At 37.6% G+C, this 13,904-nt stretch overlaps 1 protein-coding gene across 17 annotated transcripts in view; it reads left to right on the top strand.

The window, feature by feature from the left end:
- Positions 1-13,904, top strand: part of CAMK2D (calcium/calmodulin dependent protein kinase II delta) — a 285,667-nt gene that overhangs the window by 208,836 nt on the left and 62,927 nt on the right. For all 17 annotated transcript variants that reach the window (XM_082389668.1, XM_082389669.1, XM_082389674.1 and 14 more), the window contains 2 exons: positions 6,461-6,563; positions 13,090-13,173. In XM_082389668.1, coding sequence (XP_082245794.1) covers positions 6,461-6,563; positions 13,090-13,173 — 187 coding nt within the window. The remainder of the gene's footprint in view (positions 1-6,460; positions 6,564-13,089; positions 13,174-13,904) is intronic.

The raw sequence follows: 13,904 nt of genomic DNA, 5'->3' as shown, positions 1-13,904 counted from the left end.
AATTCAGGTATCAAAAGAGAAGAACAAACATTAATCAAACATTTCTTGAGCACCTACCAAGGCCCTGTCTGGGCTGTGGGCATATATTACAGAGCAAAACAAAAACAGACCTTGTATGTATGGAACGTACAGGCTGGTGAATTAAAGATCACTTAAATATATGTGGAAAATGTATCTGTTCTGTGCGTCCCAGAAAGAAGGAAGTACATCAGACAAGCACTGCATCCAAAAATATATTAGGTCAAAAAGAGGCTGCAGTAACAAGTGACAACTCTCGATGTCACAGAAAATAAAGGCATATCAAGTCAGATGTGTTGTCTCATTTAAGACCCGGGAGAATACAATTTCTGTGAATCAGTTGACAAAAGAAAGTAAGTCAAAGGAGACAGTTATATAGCTGTGCTTTTTCAAGTAACCATATTTCACACAAAGTAGTAAGATTTCTTCAGTTCGGAGTGTATCAGAAATGGTTACTAAACTACTTCATGAACAGCTATCTGGATAGGAGGCTTCATACATACAACTGAATCTTTTAGCAACAAATCAGCACCAGTGAATTGCCTAAGTGGAAAATACTGTCTTTCTTAAAGCCTACCTCCTGAAGAACAATGTTTATTGGAAAAATCATTAGACATGTAGATGGATATGAGAGTGATAGGTAGGTAGATAGATAGATAGTTGAATAGATATAGATATTTAAATGAAGATAGTAATTCTGGAGATTTGGGGGGATTTTTAACACTTTCATAGAAATGTCAATAAAATCGAATATATGACTAGAAAAGAAAGGAATTCATTTTCTGGGAATCTGACAAGCATTCAGTAAATCCTTGTCACCATGGGTAGTAGATATATCAAATAGTGAATTAATTCTACATTTAGCATAATTATAAAATCACAATTATTCCACTTTTCTCAGAGCCATCTTTTTAAAAAAATGTTTAAAGAACACATCACTTGTGCATAATGTATGTCTAGCTATATTAGAAACAAATTATACATGTGACAAATTCCATAATTCATTTAGTCATTCTAGTATTTCTTTATGGAGTACTTAGTGTATGTCAGGCTGTGGAGAAACAGCTGATTGGGGAAGTCCCACTGGGGTTCTTTTTTTTTTTTTTAATTTATTTATTTTTGTTTATTTATGGCTGTGTTGGGTCTTCGTTTCTGTGCGAGGGCTTTCTCTAGTTGTGGCAAGCGGGGGCCACTCTTCATCGCGGTGCGCGGGCCTCTCACCATCGCGGCCTCTCTTGTTGCGGAGCACAGGCTCCAGATGCGCAGGCTCAGTAATTGTGGCTCACGGGCCCAGTCACTCCGCGGCATGTGGGATCTTCCCAGACCAAGGCTCGAACCCGTGTGTCCTGCATTGGCAGGCAGATTCTCAACCACTGCACCACCAGGGAAGCCCCCCCCCAATGGGGTTCTTTCAAGCTACTTGATAGTGTGTGCTGATAATGCAGAGGCAAATCAAGAAACAGGAATGGAATACTGAGTGATTCTTACGAACTTGCTCATATATGCACGATGATAGAAATAGTACTTCCTCATCACAAACTCACCGTGCATGCATCAGCTAGAAATTCCCCGTGCTAAGTACATAAATTCAGGTATCCATGCCATGTGAAAATAAAAGCAAAAGTCACTTGTACCACGTGCACAAAAGGACCTCCACCGTGTGCATGAGCGAGCCTGATATTCAGGCTTTTCAATTCATGCAAAATTTCATTTAGTTGATTTCTAGGAACTTTGTTCACACCTTCTTTGGCAAAGGCTGAAAATGCACCAAAGCACTGACTAACTTCATGTTGAAATATTGAGACTTTCCAATAGAAGAAATTTTAAAAGACAATTTTACTTCTTAAAAGCTAATATCCAAGGGAATGTAAGCATCAAATAATATAGAATAATAAAACTAATAACTTGCTTTATAATATTCATTAAAATAATATTCATTAAAAATGTTTTGCTTTTTTAAAAAAGTAAAACACACATGATTTCACTACCCTTATAATTTCCAAATGTTTGAGTTTCATTGGTTAGATAGATATCAACGTATGTGCACAGATAAATCTGTGATATCACTAATGTTGAAGATGTTAATGTGACTAATGTTAAAGATGATCATCGCCTTTGCTGAATCAGTTCCTTAATAAAGATCATGCTAGGGCTTCCCTGGTGGCGCAGTGGTTGAGAATCTGCCTAACAATGCAGGGGACACGGGTTCAAGCCCTGGTCTGGGAAGATCCCACATGCCACGGAGCAACTGGGCCCGTGAGCCACCATTGCTGAGCCTGCGCGTCTGGAGCCTGTGCTCCGCAACAAGAGAGGCCGCGATAGTGAGAGGCCCGCGCACCGTGATGAAGAGTGGCCCCCGCTTGCCACAACTAGAGAAAGCCCTCGCACAGAAACGAAGACCCAACACAGCCATAAATAATAAATAAATAAATTTAAAAAAAAAAAAGATCATGCTAATTTAGAAATCCTCATGATGTGTCTATGAGATTTTTGAGAAGCAAAATCAAAATTACGTCTTTTTCATAAGTTTCCCCTTGTTTTATTTGATTATGGGTCATAAATATTTTTGACTACTTTAAATTCTCCTAAAAATATCTGCTGAATAGACTACCTTTTGAAAATGAATGATTTTTGTACCATCAGAGGAGCTTCCTCAGTATCACGTCTTTTAAAAGGAAGGGATCAGGAAATCTGGCCTAAAGTCCTTGCTTCATCGTTTTGAACCTCTCTACCTCAAACTGAAGGGTTTGAATGATTTTATCTCCCAAGTCTCTTCCAGTTCTGAAAGTGATTCCAGCAAGTTGCCTCGGTACTTTGAGATACTTAGACAGTTTCAAGAAAATCCCAAATCACAATGGAAGTAGTTGCCATTGTATCCATATGGAAGTACAGAACAAAACTTGCAAACAGTTGCTGCTCATTACAGCTGATATGCTATAAATGGTTGTTGACACTAAGACCAGATGTCGTGGAAAATCCTGCATCATTAGGAAGCAATGGGGCGGGGAGGGAACCTGTGTGTGAGAATGTCAGTAGAATCTATTTAAAAACCAACCTAAACAGTGATGCATTATAAGAATTTAGAGATAATCTCAATGTGTAAATATTAACATAATAGATTGCACTTAATTTAGAAATACAGACATTTCTCAAGTCATGAGCATTCATTACAGATATTCAATGTTATGCACATTGAAATGGCCAGCTGCACTGCAGTATAATAGCTAATCACTAACGCATATAATGTCCCTTACGAGCCCCTGTGATTAAATTTAGTGGGATTTTATAATTTTATATATACTGTTTTGAGATAAAATATATATCTATAATGTTCATTTGTGAGATGAAGAATTAGTTAATTAGCTTCAAGAGTCTAAATTGCCCAAATCCACATAGTTAATAACAGTCAGGACCAGGAAATAAATCCAGGCCTTCACCCTCTTTCTAGATCATTGTGCTGCCCGTTTCTCTCATAGTGCTGTGCCCCATGATCAACCATAGTTGTGTTGGAAGGCCTGAGTTTCTGATCTCACCTTTCTCATTTGTTTTAGAAAATCAAAATAATAGAATATTAGCAGTGAAGAATGTAAAGCTCATCCTTTCTAAAGAAGTAGCCACTGATTAGGTGAGAGATTCTACTGTTTCAGCTTTTGTGGAATACAACCACATATTATCTTAATTTCTGTGGACATTCATAATTTGAACTAACCTACTTGCCAATGAACTTTTATAGCGCAGTATGTTTTTAAGTTGGAGGCTATATGAATGGTAGTAGTTAAAGAAAATCAGAATAACTGTGTGGTGCCCTGGTTTAAATGCTGCTTTAGAAATTCTTGGTGATGAAGCCTTCCATAGGCTTACAGAACATGGTAACAAGATTATTCAAACAAATATATTCCAAAGAGTTGTATATAAGTCAAATGTGTGTGATATTTTTAATGTTTCTTTATAAAGCACATAATCCTTTAATAAAGTCAGTAATCATCCTAATTTTTCAGTTTGCATTCCATAATTCTATATTTTAGGTTTGCCTAAAAGATATGCTTAAACATGAAGCCATTTCAGTGCTATTTATTTTTAAATCTATACGGTAACCTTGAAATAGACATGCCTTTTCCTGTGCATAACTGCAGCTGAACAGTCTTCACGGGTATAAGGTGAAACACTGATCCAGATGGATTTATTATTTCCTGGATGACTCACAAGGCCCTACAGAGAGGTCTTCTAGGTCGTCTCTAGGTATGAATATTTGCCCCAGTCATTCAAGAGGCCATGCATGATAAAACTCTAAGGTGTTCCCTTTCTTCTGAATTGGCAGATACCTGGTGTTTAAGGGCATAATGCACACAGCACTGCCCAGAACTTTTTGATTTATTGATAAGAATAAAAGCACATTAAATTGTTTATTCACTGATGACACTGGCATTTGCTCACTTGAGATCTGAAAGACCTAAAATGATTGTGATTTCTAAAGTGATTGGAACTCTTTCCCTGAATGAGTCTGTGCTTGACAAATTAGGACAGATGTGTATTAGCAGAGCTCTCTGACATCTCAGTGCTTTTGAATATGAAGGTTACAGAGAAATAAACTATCACTTACAGTTTAATGTGTTTTTTTCCAAGTCATTTATTCCATAAATGAATAGCTGGAAATCACTTCTTAATTAAAGTAAAAGGTACGTGAGTGTAGTGGACCATAAACTTTAGTTGTGTAAATAAAATGTCAAATATTGATGATATAGCATGGTTATATACTATAGTATATTGATAGATGAACAAGAGTTCCAAATAATGTCAAATGTTAGATTTTACTAAAAGTTATTTTAGTACGAAGATCTTCCATATACTTGAGACCTCGTCATCCCAACATCGAAATTAAATTATCATGTATTTAGTGTTGAGGTAAAAACCCTATCAGCCCTAAAAAATTACAACGTTTTCCTTACAATTACCAATTGTCATAACAGTGATGAATCTGATGGCAGTGAGAAGCAATAGCCCGAAGAAGTCTGGTACTTGATTAAAACTTACCTGCCTACATTCTAGTTCTTGTAGACTTAACCTGATTTCTTCTGAGTTCTGGTTATGAGTCTTTGCTAATTTGCATGGCTGGCTTAATTAATAAATTAAATATTGGTTTAGGCTGTGTTTACCCAAGGTCAAAACAACCAACAGAACTGACTAATTCAGTAAGGAAAAAAAGTAGCCAATTTCATGAAAAAAAAATTGAAATTAGTTGTTTGTCAACATATAAACAAAACCAATTTGACTGACTGAATTTTTAGATTTTTCAGACAGTCGTTTTGACACTTGCAGAGTCCATTGTTTCCCAACTTTTTTCAGTCTGAGACACACCTCTAAATTTGCTGGGTCTTTATCCCAAGGTAAGAAGATGTTGAACTACTCTCCCAAATATACGTACCAATCCAGACATACGTTCATCCACATAGCTAAGGATGATAGATTTACTGTACGTATTAATCAGCCTCCTTTTCCTGACCATCTTTTCCCTTCATCTCTTAAAACCCACAAAGGCAGTCCATGGAAATTCAAGACTTTGCCACGGTGCTTATTTTCCAAGTACCAATGTGTCTCGATGCCCTGGTTGGGAAACAGTGGTGTAGGCACAGCCTTATTCCAAGACTGAGTTATCAGTCCTTGAGTAGCAATAAATACCCAAGAAAATAAAAATGTGTCTTTCTTATAGTATTCTGAGATGTGAAAATAAATATATAAGTAATACTTTAAATCACACTTTGAAGACATATAAATTATGTTTTTAAAAACTGGCTTATGAAGAAAAAAATCCAACTATAACATTTGGCAAATAGTAGTAGACTCTTACTGCCTTTAAGAATAAACAGATTCTTAAAGACAGCAATTTTAATACATAATTCAGAATAAAACTCCAAAATTTGTACAGAAATTGTTTGGAAACATTGAGGAATCAAAATCACTGCATTCGGGTCCAAACTCTTGAAGTCAACTAGGATTTAATTTGCACAGTTTCATTTGCCAAATGTCTGTAGATTGGTCCAACTCTTGTTATCATTTTGCCAAGTTTCCTTCTGCTGAAAATGTCTGTGCTCTGTTAGGCTTCAAAGCCAATGTCCGTGGCCAAGTCTGGACCTCAAGCAGCCCTTGGAAGCATGTGAGCAGGTCAAGACAGGTGCTCCCATTCATTTGATCGCTCCCCAAGCGTATTCTCTCTTCAGCCCAGTATCTCTCCAGTACACTTAGGCATCTGTCTGAAGCCTGCACACATGGTCATTTGTTATCATTTTCTAACCATATTTTCCCTGGGATTTAGGAATGACAGTCTGCGGGAGAGAGGACAGTGCATGCCTTTTTTTTTTTTTCCTAACCTTATAAAATGTTAGTTTTGAATAGTCACTTAAAATAGGTTCTCACTTCAGTCTCTCTTTTTTCTTTCTAAATAAAGCCTGAGAATTTGCTTTTAGCTAGCAAATCCAAGGGAGCAGCTGTGAAACTGGCAGACTTTGGCTTAGCCATAGAAGTTCAAGGAGACCAGCAGGCGTGGTTTGGTGAGTAGACTCTCTCTACCTCATGCTGCTTGTACTATTCTGGCTCCAGTCAGATCCCACTTCCTAACCAAAATAGAATGGAAATGTTCATTCTGACAACTTGACTAATTTTAAGATATTGGACCTTTATATGTACCTGATTTTACTGACATTAAAGGATATATAATCTAAAAATAATTTAAGGGAATAGAAAAGCAATAACACATAGACTTTTTTCTTAAAGGATGGATAAAAAAATGGATTCTGTTCTAAGAATTAATAGGAGGATTGCAATATTCAAAGAATATTTGAGAGAACATTGATTGTTCACATACAGCCTCACTTGATGCTAAAAACGCCTATGTAAATAGTAGGTACTCAGGAAATACTTGCAGAATATTTTACATATTTTGTGATTAGCAAATTTAAGTTTTAAAAATATAAAGTGTATATATAGATAGAGATTTATATAATATATGATATTATATATCTATATATGTGTGTGTGTTTCATCTCATCTTCTATTTCTCCAAAGTGCCAGTTTCCTTTCTACAATTTTGATAATTTCAAAATTTCTATATGATGAAATTTCCGTTTCCTTGCAATTAAGGAAGAGATTAAACAAATTTAAATTATAGTATTTCTAACCAGGCGTATGGATTGTTTCGATATTCAACCGAAATAAATGATTTCACCCACTGATTTTATGCTTCTCTTTCTGCCATTTCCCAGTATTAACCCATTTTTCACGTAGTGTCCTAAAATATAACCTCTGAGAGCCTCAGTCTTACTTCTTTTCTGACTTTCAATGTATTGAGATTAAATTTTTAAAATGCCCTTCACTTTGAATTGTTTTTCCTCTAAACAACAACAACAAATACAAAGAGAGCTCAATAAGTGCTTTACTTCTTTTGTTTTCTGTGCAAATACTTCTCTGTATCCCTAAACATACACATGTACTGAAATGTACACAGAGCTCCCAGGATTCACTGTGTCTCTCTGATCTGCCCCAGCTAGTTAATGGGAGTGACTGGTGAGGCAGGCTTGCCTGTCTTCTCTGAAGGCAGCCTAATTCAGGACCTCATTTTCTGCTGCCTGTCCTGTTTCAGTAGTACCTGACCATTATCCTTGTCGGTGATTCTTCTCAAGTTTAATACTGCCTTTTACATTCAGGCTCTCCTTACCTACCAGGTGAGTTTAATACCTCCAAATTTGGCATTTGGTGTGTCATATTTTGACATATAAATAAGCTTGTTCCTTTTAACTGCAAACTGAAAGAAGGTAGGACCTAGAATTAGTTCTGTAAATTTGAGATTGAGAAACATCTTTTTATCATAGGAAAGAGTATGGTTGACACAGATAAAGAATATCCAACAACAGGAGTTGGGGTCCAACAGGAAGTAGCGGGGCTATCACAGAAATGGGCAGACCAGATCACTGGAGATACATAAATTAAGAGGTCCTGCCCCTTGAGATGCTCATACTTCTATATCAATAAGTATTTAGCATGCAGTGTCAGGGCACCTGTATCAGAAGCACGCATGAGGTGCTCTAGAGCACAAGAGAAAAATTATGAAATTCTGCCTCTGGGGAAAGTTTCAGTGATTGGGGTAAGGCTTCTGCCTTCTTAGTGGCTGAATGGGAGTTTTGTTCACTGGTAGGCAAGGAGATAAAGGCATTCCAGACAGAGGGATCAGCACATGCAAAATCTCAGAGGCATAAAACAATTTTTTTCAATTTCAGGAATAACAATGTTTGTTATAGCTAAAGTATAAAGTATACTGAGATACGTGGTAGTTGATGAATTAGGAAAGGAATTTGTGTCCTTTTGAAGGATTTGGCATTTATCTTAGAAGTTTCAGGGATCTGGTGAAAAATTTTAAGTAGAGAAGGACATAATTGGGTTTATGTTAAGTAATGTTGATTTTGGTAGCAATGTGGAGGATGGCTTTAAGGATAGCCTGGAGGCAAAGAACCAGTTAGGCTAATGCAGTAGTTCAAATTATGCATGAAGACAGCTTGAACTAAGGAGTATATACGAGAAAGCAAGTTACAGGTAACATGCAGAAAGGACAGGAGCCCTGAACTCTAAAGGGAATCTGTTTAGAAGAAATCAGAGCCCCGGAAATTGGGTTCAAAGACAGGACTCTAGTCCTTTCTAGAGCAAAGCAGGACCCTTCTTCACCAGATACCAAAAGAGGGACTTAGGCTCAGGGATGTAATTGCCAGAACTGTGTACAAGATGATGATTGGATATCAGGAATAAGCCAGAAGCCTTATTACCAGAACCAAGGCTCCAATTTAACATCAACAACTTGGATGATGCTTACAAGAGTATTGGAGTTGAGCTCCTGAAATCTCTCTTGCTTGGGGCTCTATGTTTTATCTCTTCTGCTAGATCAAAAGCTGTTTGAGGGACTGTGTGTAGTGAAAAGTTTCTGCTTTTTGAATGAAAATACTTCAGCTGATATCCTGGCTCTGATTCTTAATAGCTACATGCCATTGGGCAAGTCCCTTTAACTCTGTGAGGTCAGTATCCTTTTTGTAAATGAAGATAATAAACACTCCTTTATGGGGCTGTTATGAGACTAAGTGAAGTAGAGCATTGGAAAATGCCTGGGCTATGAAAGCTGTTTAGTAAGTTTTCAAAACCATCTTGGAATGAAACACATGTCACAGTACTTGGCCTACACAGTGAAAGTTGTTGAGTGAATGACTAGATATCAGGCTAGTGAAAGCAATAACATCCATATAAAAGTATACAAATTTTCAAATTGTGATAATTCATCTTTCATAGCAAGCTGGTCCTAGAGAAACAACGACAGATGGGGAGTAAAATTCCCATTTTCTCTTTAGTATGGTGAAATCAGTTAAGTTCTTGCTAAGGTAGCTATTCGGGTAATGACTTTTAAGAGGTGCATTATAAGTTCTAAGAAAATTCAGCATTTCAAAAGTATAGAAACACATAGTTTCTAAGCTTAAGAGAATACTTGTTTCTTTTTTATTTTTTTCTTTAGCTCTTTTTAAGCTTTTTTTTTAAAGAATAGTTTATTCTACAAGTTCAAGTGAATCCTCATGGTTACCTAAGTGAAGGAAAAGTGGGCATATGATGTACTACATTTCTTTTGGGGGTATTGTGTGATATATTTTAGGTTTTAGGAGTAAAGGCATATTTTAGTGTGAATGACTTGTTTTGATATTTATTCAGTATCATCTGCTGTAGTCTCACGTGTTTGATTAATTTTATCTTTTAAAATATAAGTGTTGAGTGGGGAACCTTTTTATTTTAATAAAAGAGCAGAACTCTTTCTTCATTATGTATAATGCCACAGTTTCAGGCTTTTACATAATTTTATTTCAATAAATGTGAGAGGTCTATTACAAATAAGAAAAATAAAACTATACAGGCCATTATAGAAGCTGTCTATTGTGTTTGATTACTTTTTTCTCATTTTCGAGTTCCAGTGTTTGTTTTTCCCATGTTACTTCTTCTGTCTTTCTAGCCCTGATCTCTTTGAATACTAGCCAAAAAGGCTAGAAGTAACACCCTATAACATACTTGTTAGGAAGGCTAGAAATTTACCAAAGAGAACAGCCTGTTTCTCCTGTGGGACTGGGAATGCTCTTTTCAATACATTTCTGTTTTTTTGTTGCTGCTAGGAAAAAAGGATAACTACCATGATCTTACTTCATGGAAGAATTATTTTGCTTGGTTGCTATTATGTCTCTTTTTTTTAAAGTAAGGGTTTTTTTAATGGCAGTATGTTACATTTCCAACTGTAAGTAATTCTGTTTTCTCTTTGTTTGATCTGTTCTGATACTCCTATTGGTTTTTCAGAGGGAGAAATGTATGCTGTCTGTAAAGAAGGCAAGCTCTCATTAAATTTCCTGTTGATAGCATATATCATCATAAACTAGATTCTTAGGAGTTTAATCTGCTGCTAAAGAAGACCTAATTTATCTTACCCTCAGTATTTTTGTATTCATGAGAACACATTGTGGCGTAAGTGCACTGTTTTAATGTTCGTGCATTTAGATGTAGGCCTCACTATTCTTAGGAGTAAGGACCCCACTGACTGCTCAAATGATAGCTGTGCTCTTAGCATTTGTAGTCTCCAGAAGAGGTTTGTAATAATTTACACTTAAGATTGTTGTTGCATTTCTTACATAGTGATTTATTTCCCTATCTTTTCTACCTAGATACAATATCATTAACATTTCCTGCTCCAGGCCAGGTATTCTACTGAGTTATTTAAGACATATATTACAGTTTACCAACTCTAGATAGGAGGGTACAGATTGCATATAAAAGGGTAGTCAAAATTCAGAGTAAGAAAGAACCACTGAGAACTGTAGTTAGCTAAAGAGATCTCTAACATGGAAATAATTTAGAGCCACCTTCTGTTAGAGTAAAGGTAGAAAAAAAAATTGAAGGTCCAAGGAACAGAAAAAGTATCATCAAGGGTGAGCATGAGAAGTTTATCTTCAAGAGACCTTAAAGAGATTTTTAGGTTAAGTGCTCAGAAGTAGAAAGAAGTCATGTTGGGTGAATGAAGGGGAGAACCAGATGGTAAAGGAACGTAAAATGCCAGCTGGGACCTCGGTCTTTGATCTGGTCTTTGGCATTGGTTTCCCATTGGGTTCCCTGTGTGTCTCAATTTGGGAGGAGTGAGAGAGGGCTGGTTGGAATGAGAGAGCAGGTGTATGGCAGTGAGAAGCACTGGGTAGCTCTTGAAAACTACTGTGCCTACCCTACCTTAGGAGAGCGGACTCCACGTCTCTCCTGCAGGTACTCCTTGAACTTCACTCAGGGAAACCACCACTGTTGCCCAGGAGTTCTTTCTATTTCACAGCTACTGAGCAAACGTTTCTATCAAGTAAAGGCTGAGGTAGAGGTGGATCCACTGTGGTCTGTGCAAAGCTTAACTACAACCCACAGGTCTTTTCTGGAAATCCCTTCTCATTGTCCACCCCGCCCTCCTCTAAACCCAACAAGGAAAGGAAAAGTAATGAAAATGGGGGGAAAAGTGATATCCCAAATCCTTTGCCTCATTTTCTAATGTAATTTTGTTCAAAGAAGTAACCAGCTGTTATACATATGCTTGTTTTTAGGTACAAATTTGTCATGGAGATGGGGGAAAAGCTCCTTTCTTGGACACTTTGCGTCGCAGTTAAATACATAAGGTGCTTCACCAGAGATTTGTAGTCAGAGGAATTCCTGATTACATATCCTTTTAAAGAACAGTTTCCAGTTATCGTGTGCCTTTAAAGAAAACTTCCAAATAGGAATAGTTATTTTTGGGTTTTTTTTTTTTTTAATTTCATTTCAGGCCATTATTTCCTTTTATTTTTTATTTATTTATTTATTTATTTTTGGCTGTGTTGGGTCTTCGTTTCTGTGCGAGGGCTTTCTCCAGTTGCGGCAAGTGGGGGCCGCTCTTCATCGCGGTGCGTGGGCCTCTCACTATCGTGGCCTCTCTTGTTGCGGAGCACAGGCTCCAGACGCGCAGGCTCAGTAGTTGCGGCTCACGGGCCTAGCTGCTCCGCGGCATGTGGGATCTTCCCAGACCAGGGCTCGAACCCGTGTCCCCCGCACTGGCAGGCAGATTCTCAACCACTGTGCCACCAGGGAAGCCCAGTATTTTTTTAAGTATATATTTTTATTTGAAAACCATTATTTTCACAAATAAGAAATATTTTACTCTAAATTCTAGCTATAAATTGTCATTTAAGTGTACCTTATTGGACGTACTGATTTATATGATAGGAAACTTTCTTTGGCCATCTAATTTCTCATACCGCATCCCTTAAGTTAAAAGTCTAGCTGATACTTGTTCAACAGTGATTCATCTGAATATTCCTGAGTCTTCTCTTTAGTTGCCAGTTATAAGTACACACTGATTATTTATTAGTACAGAGTGAGCTCTTGGATGTATTTTGGACTCATTCCTTCTCCTAGTGAGTTCCTCAATTACTCTCAGTGCCATCCCCCACCCTGTACAGACCACCTCACTTCCAAAAATATTTACTGAAAATTTGCTTTAAGTTTGTCCCCCAGATCCACGTTTTGGGTCCTTCTCTTTTATAGGTGAATACCTCTCATAATAAAGTTATGTAGGTACCATGAGAAGTATCATCTTTGGCAAGGTTGTAACCCTATCTTCAATTTTCTCCTAATTTCCTTCCAGGTGTAGGGGAGGCTGTTCTGATTCTTTTCACAGGTTTAGTTTTAACTCACACATCAACAAGAATCAGAACTGCTGACCAAATGGCCTGAAGTCCATACACTGTGCAGCACAACAGATTGGCTTTCATATCTGCAGAAAGATGTGTTTTTTTCTAATAAGCTACAAAGCAGGGCGGGTTAGTGTTGATACTGCTATGGAGAGAAACTCGTCCAACATTATTTTAGTTCTCTGAGAGCCTTGTTTTATCTTGACAAACAGATCAACAGATAAAGAAGCCCAAAGAAGTTTCTTCCATAGTTTGCCATTTCATATTGATTTTGTCAAGTTGGTTTTAATTCATTAACGTCTGTCTTCCCTAGGTTTTGCTGGCACACCTGGATATCTTTCTCCAGAAGTTTTACGCAAAGATCCTTATGGAAAGCCAGTGGATATGTGGGCGTGTGGTAAGGAATCGTTTTCATGCCGATTTTGTAGTACACCAGTATTGTTACAATTAAAAATAGTATCTGTTAAATTTGAGGTTGATGGTCTCTAGCAATCAGTGTACAGTTGTCATTCTCGAACTCTAGTCTACAACACAGTCACGTGGAGAGCCGGTTAAAAGCAGGTTGCTGTTTCTGATTCAGGAAGTCTGGGGCGGGAACATTTGCATTTTTAACAAGTCCCCAGGTGATGCTAAAGCTCATGGTCCGGGAGGCACTTTGAGATCAGGGCCGTAGAGAATCCCCCCGAGAGGTCGTGGAGTTTATACTCCCATCTGTCACCTCCACCAGGAAGCCCTTAGCACAGATGTCATGTCTGTACCACGAGATGCTCAACAGGGATTAAGAGGGAAAGAGTGAATCTTGGAATGTGATTGACTGTTCTGTGGGGACTGAGCTCCGAGTTAGGCCTTTAACAACCAGCTCTAATCAAAAAGTAGCCTATGCACGCTCAAAGGTATAGAATGGGGAGGATTTCCACCACAGTTTTTATAACAGAATTTCTGCATGTCAACGTATATTTCAAATAGGTGAGAGACTGAAATAAAAGGGATACTTCAGGGTGTTCTGAAAATTTTTCTGCTGGAGTTATTGGCAGGAGCTAACCCTCTGGGTTCCTGACACTACATCATTAGCACAACAACTTGGTGCTTGATCTCAAACTGTGTGCATCTCGGGCTCTTAGAGTTACC

Source organism: Balaenoptera borealis (assembly GCF_965194805.1).
Source record: "Balaenoptera borealis genome assembly, chromosome: 4".
Taxonomy (NCBI): domain Eukaryota; kingdom Metazoa; phylum Chordata; class Mammalia; order Artiodactyla; family Balaenopteridae; genus Balaenoptera; species Balaenoptera borealis.
The sequence above is the reverse complement of the archived record's forward strand: the minus strand, read 5'-3'. Positions and strand labels throughout refer to the sequence as shown.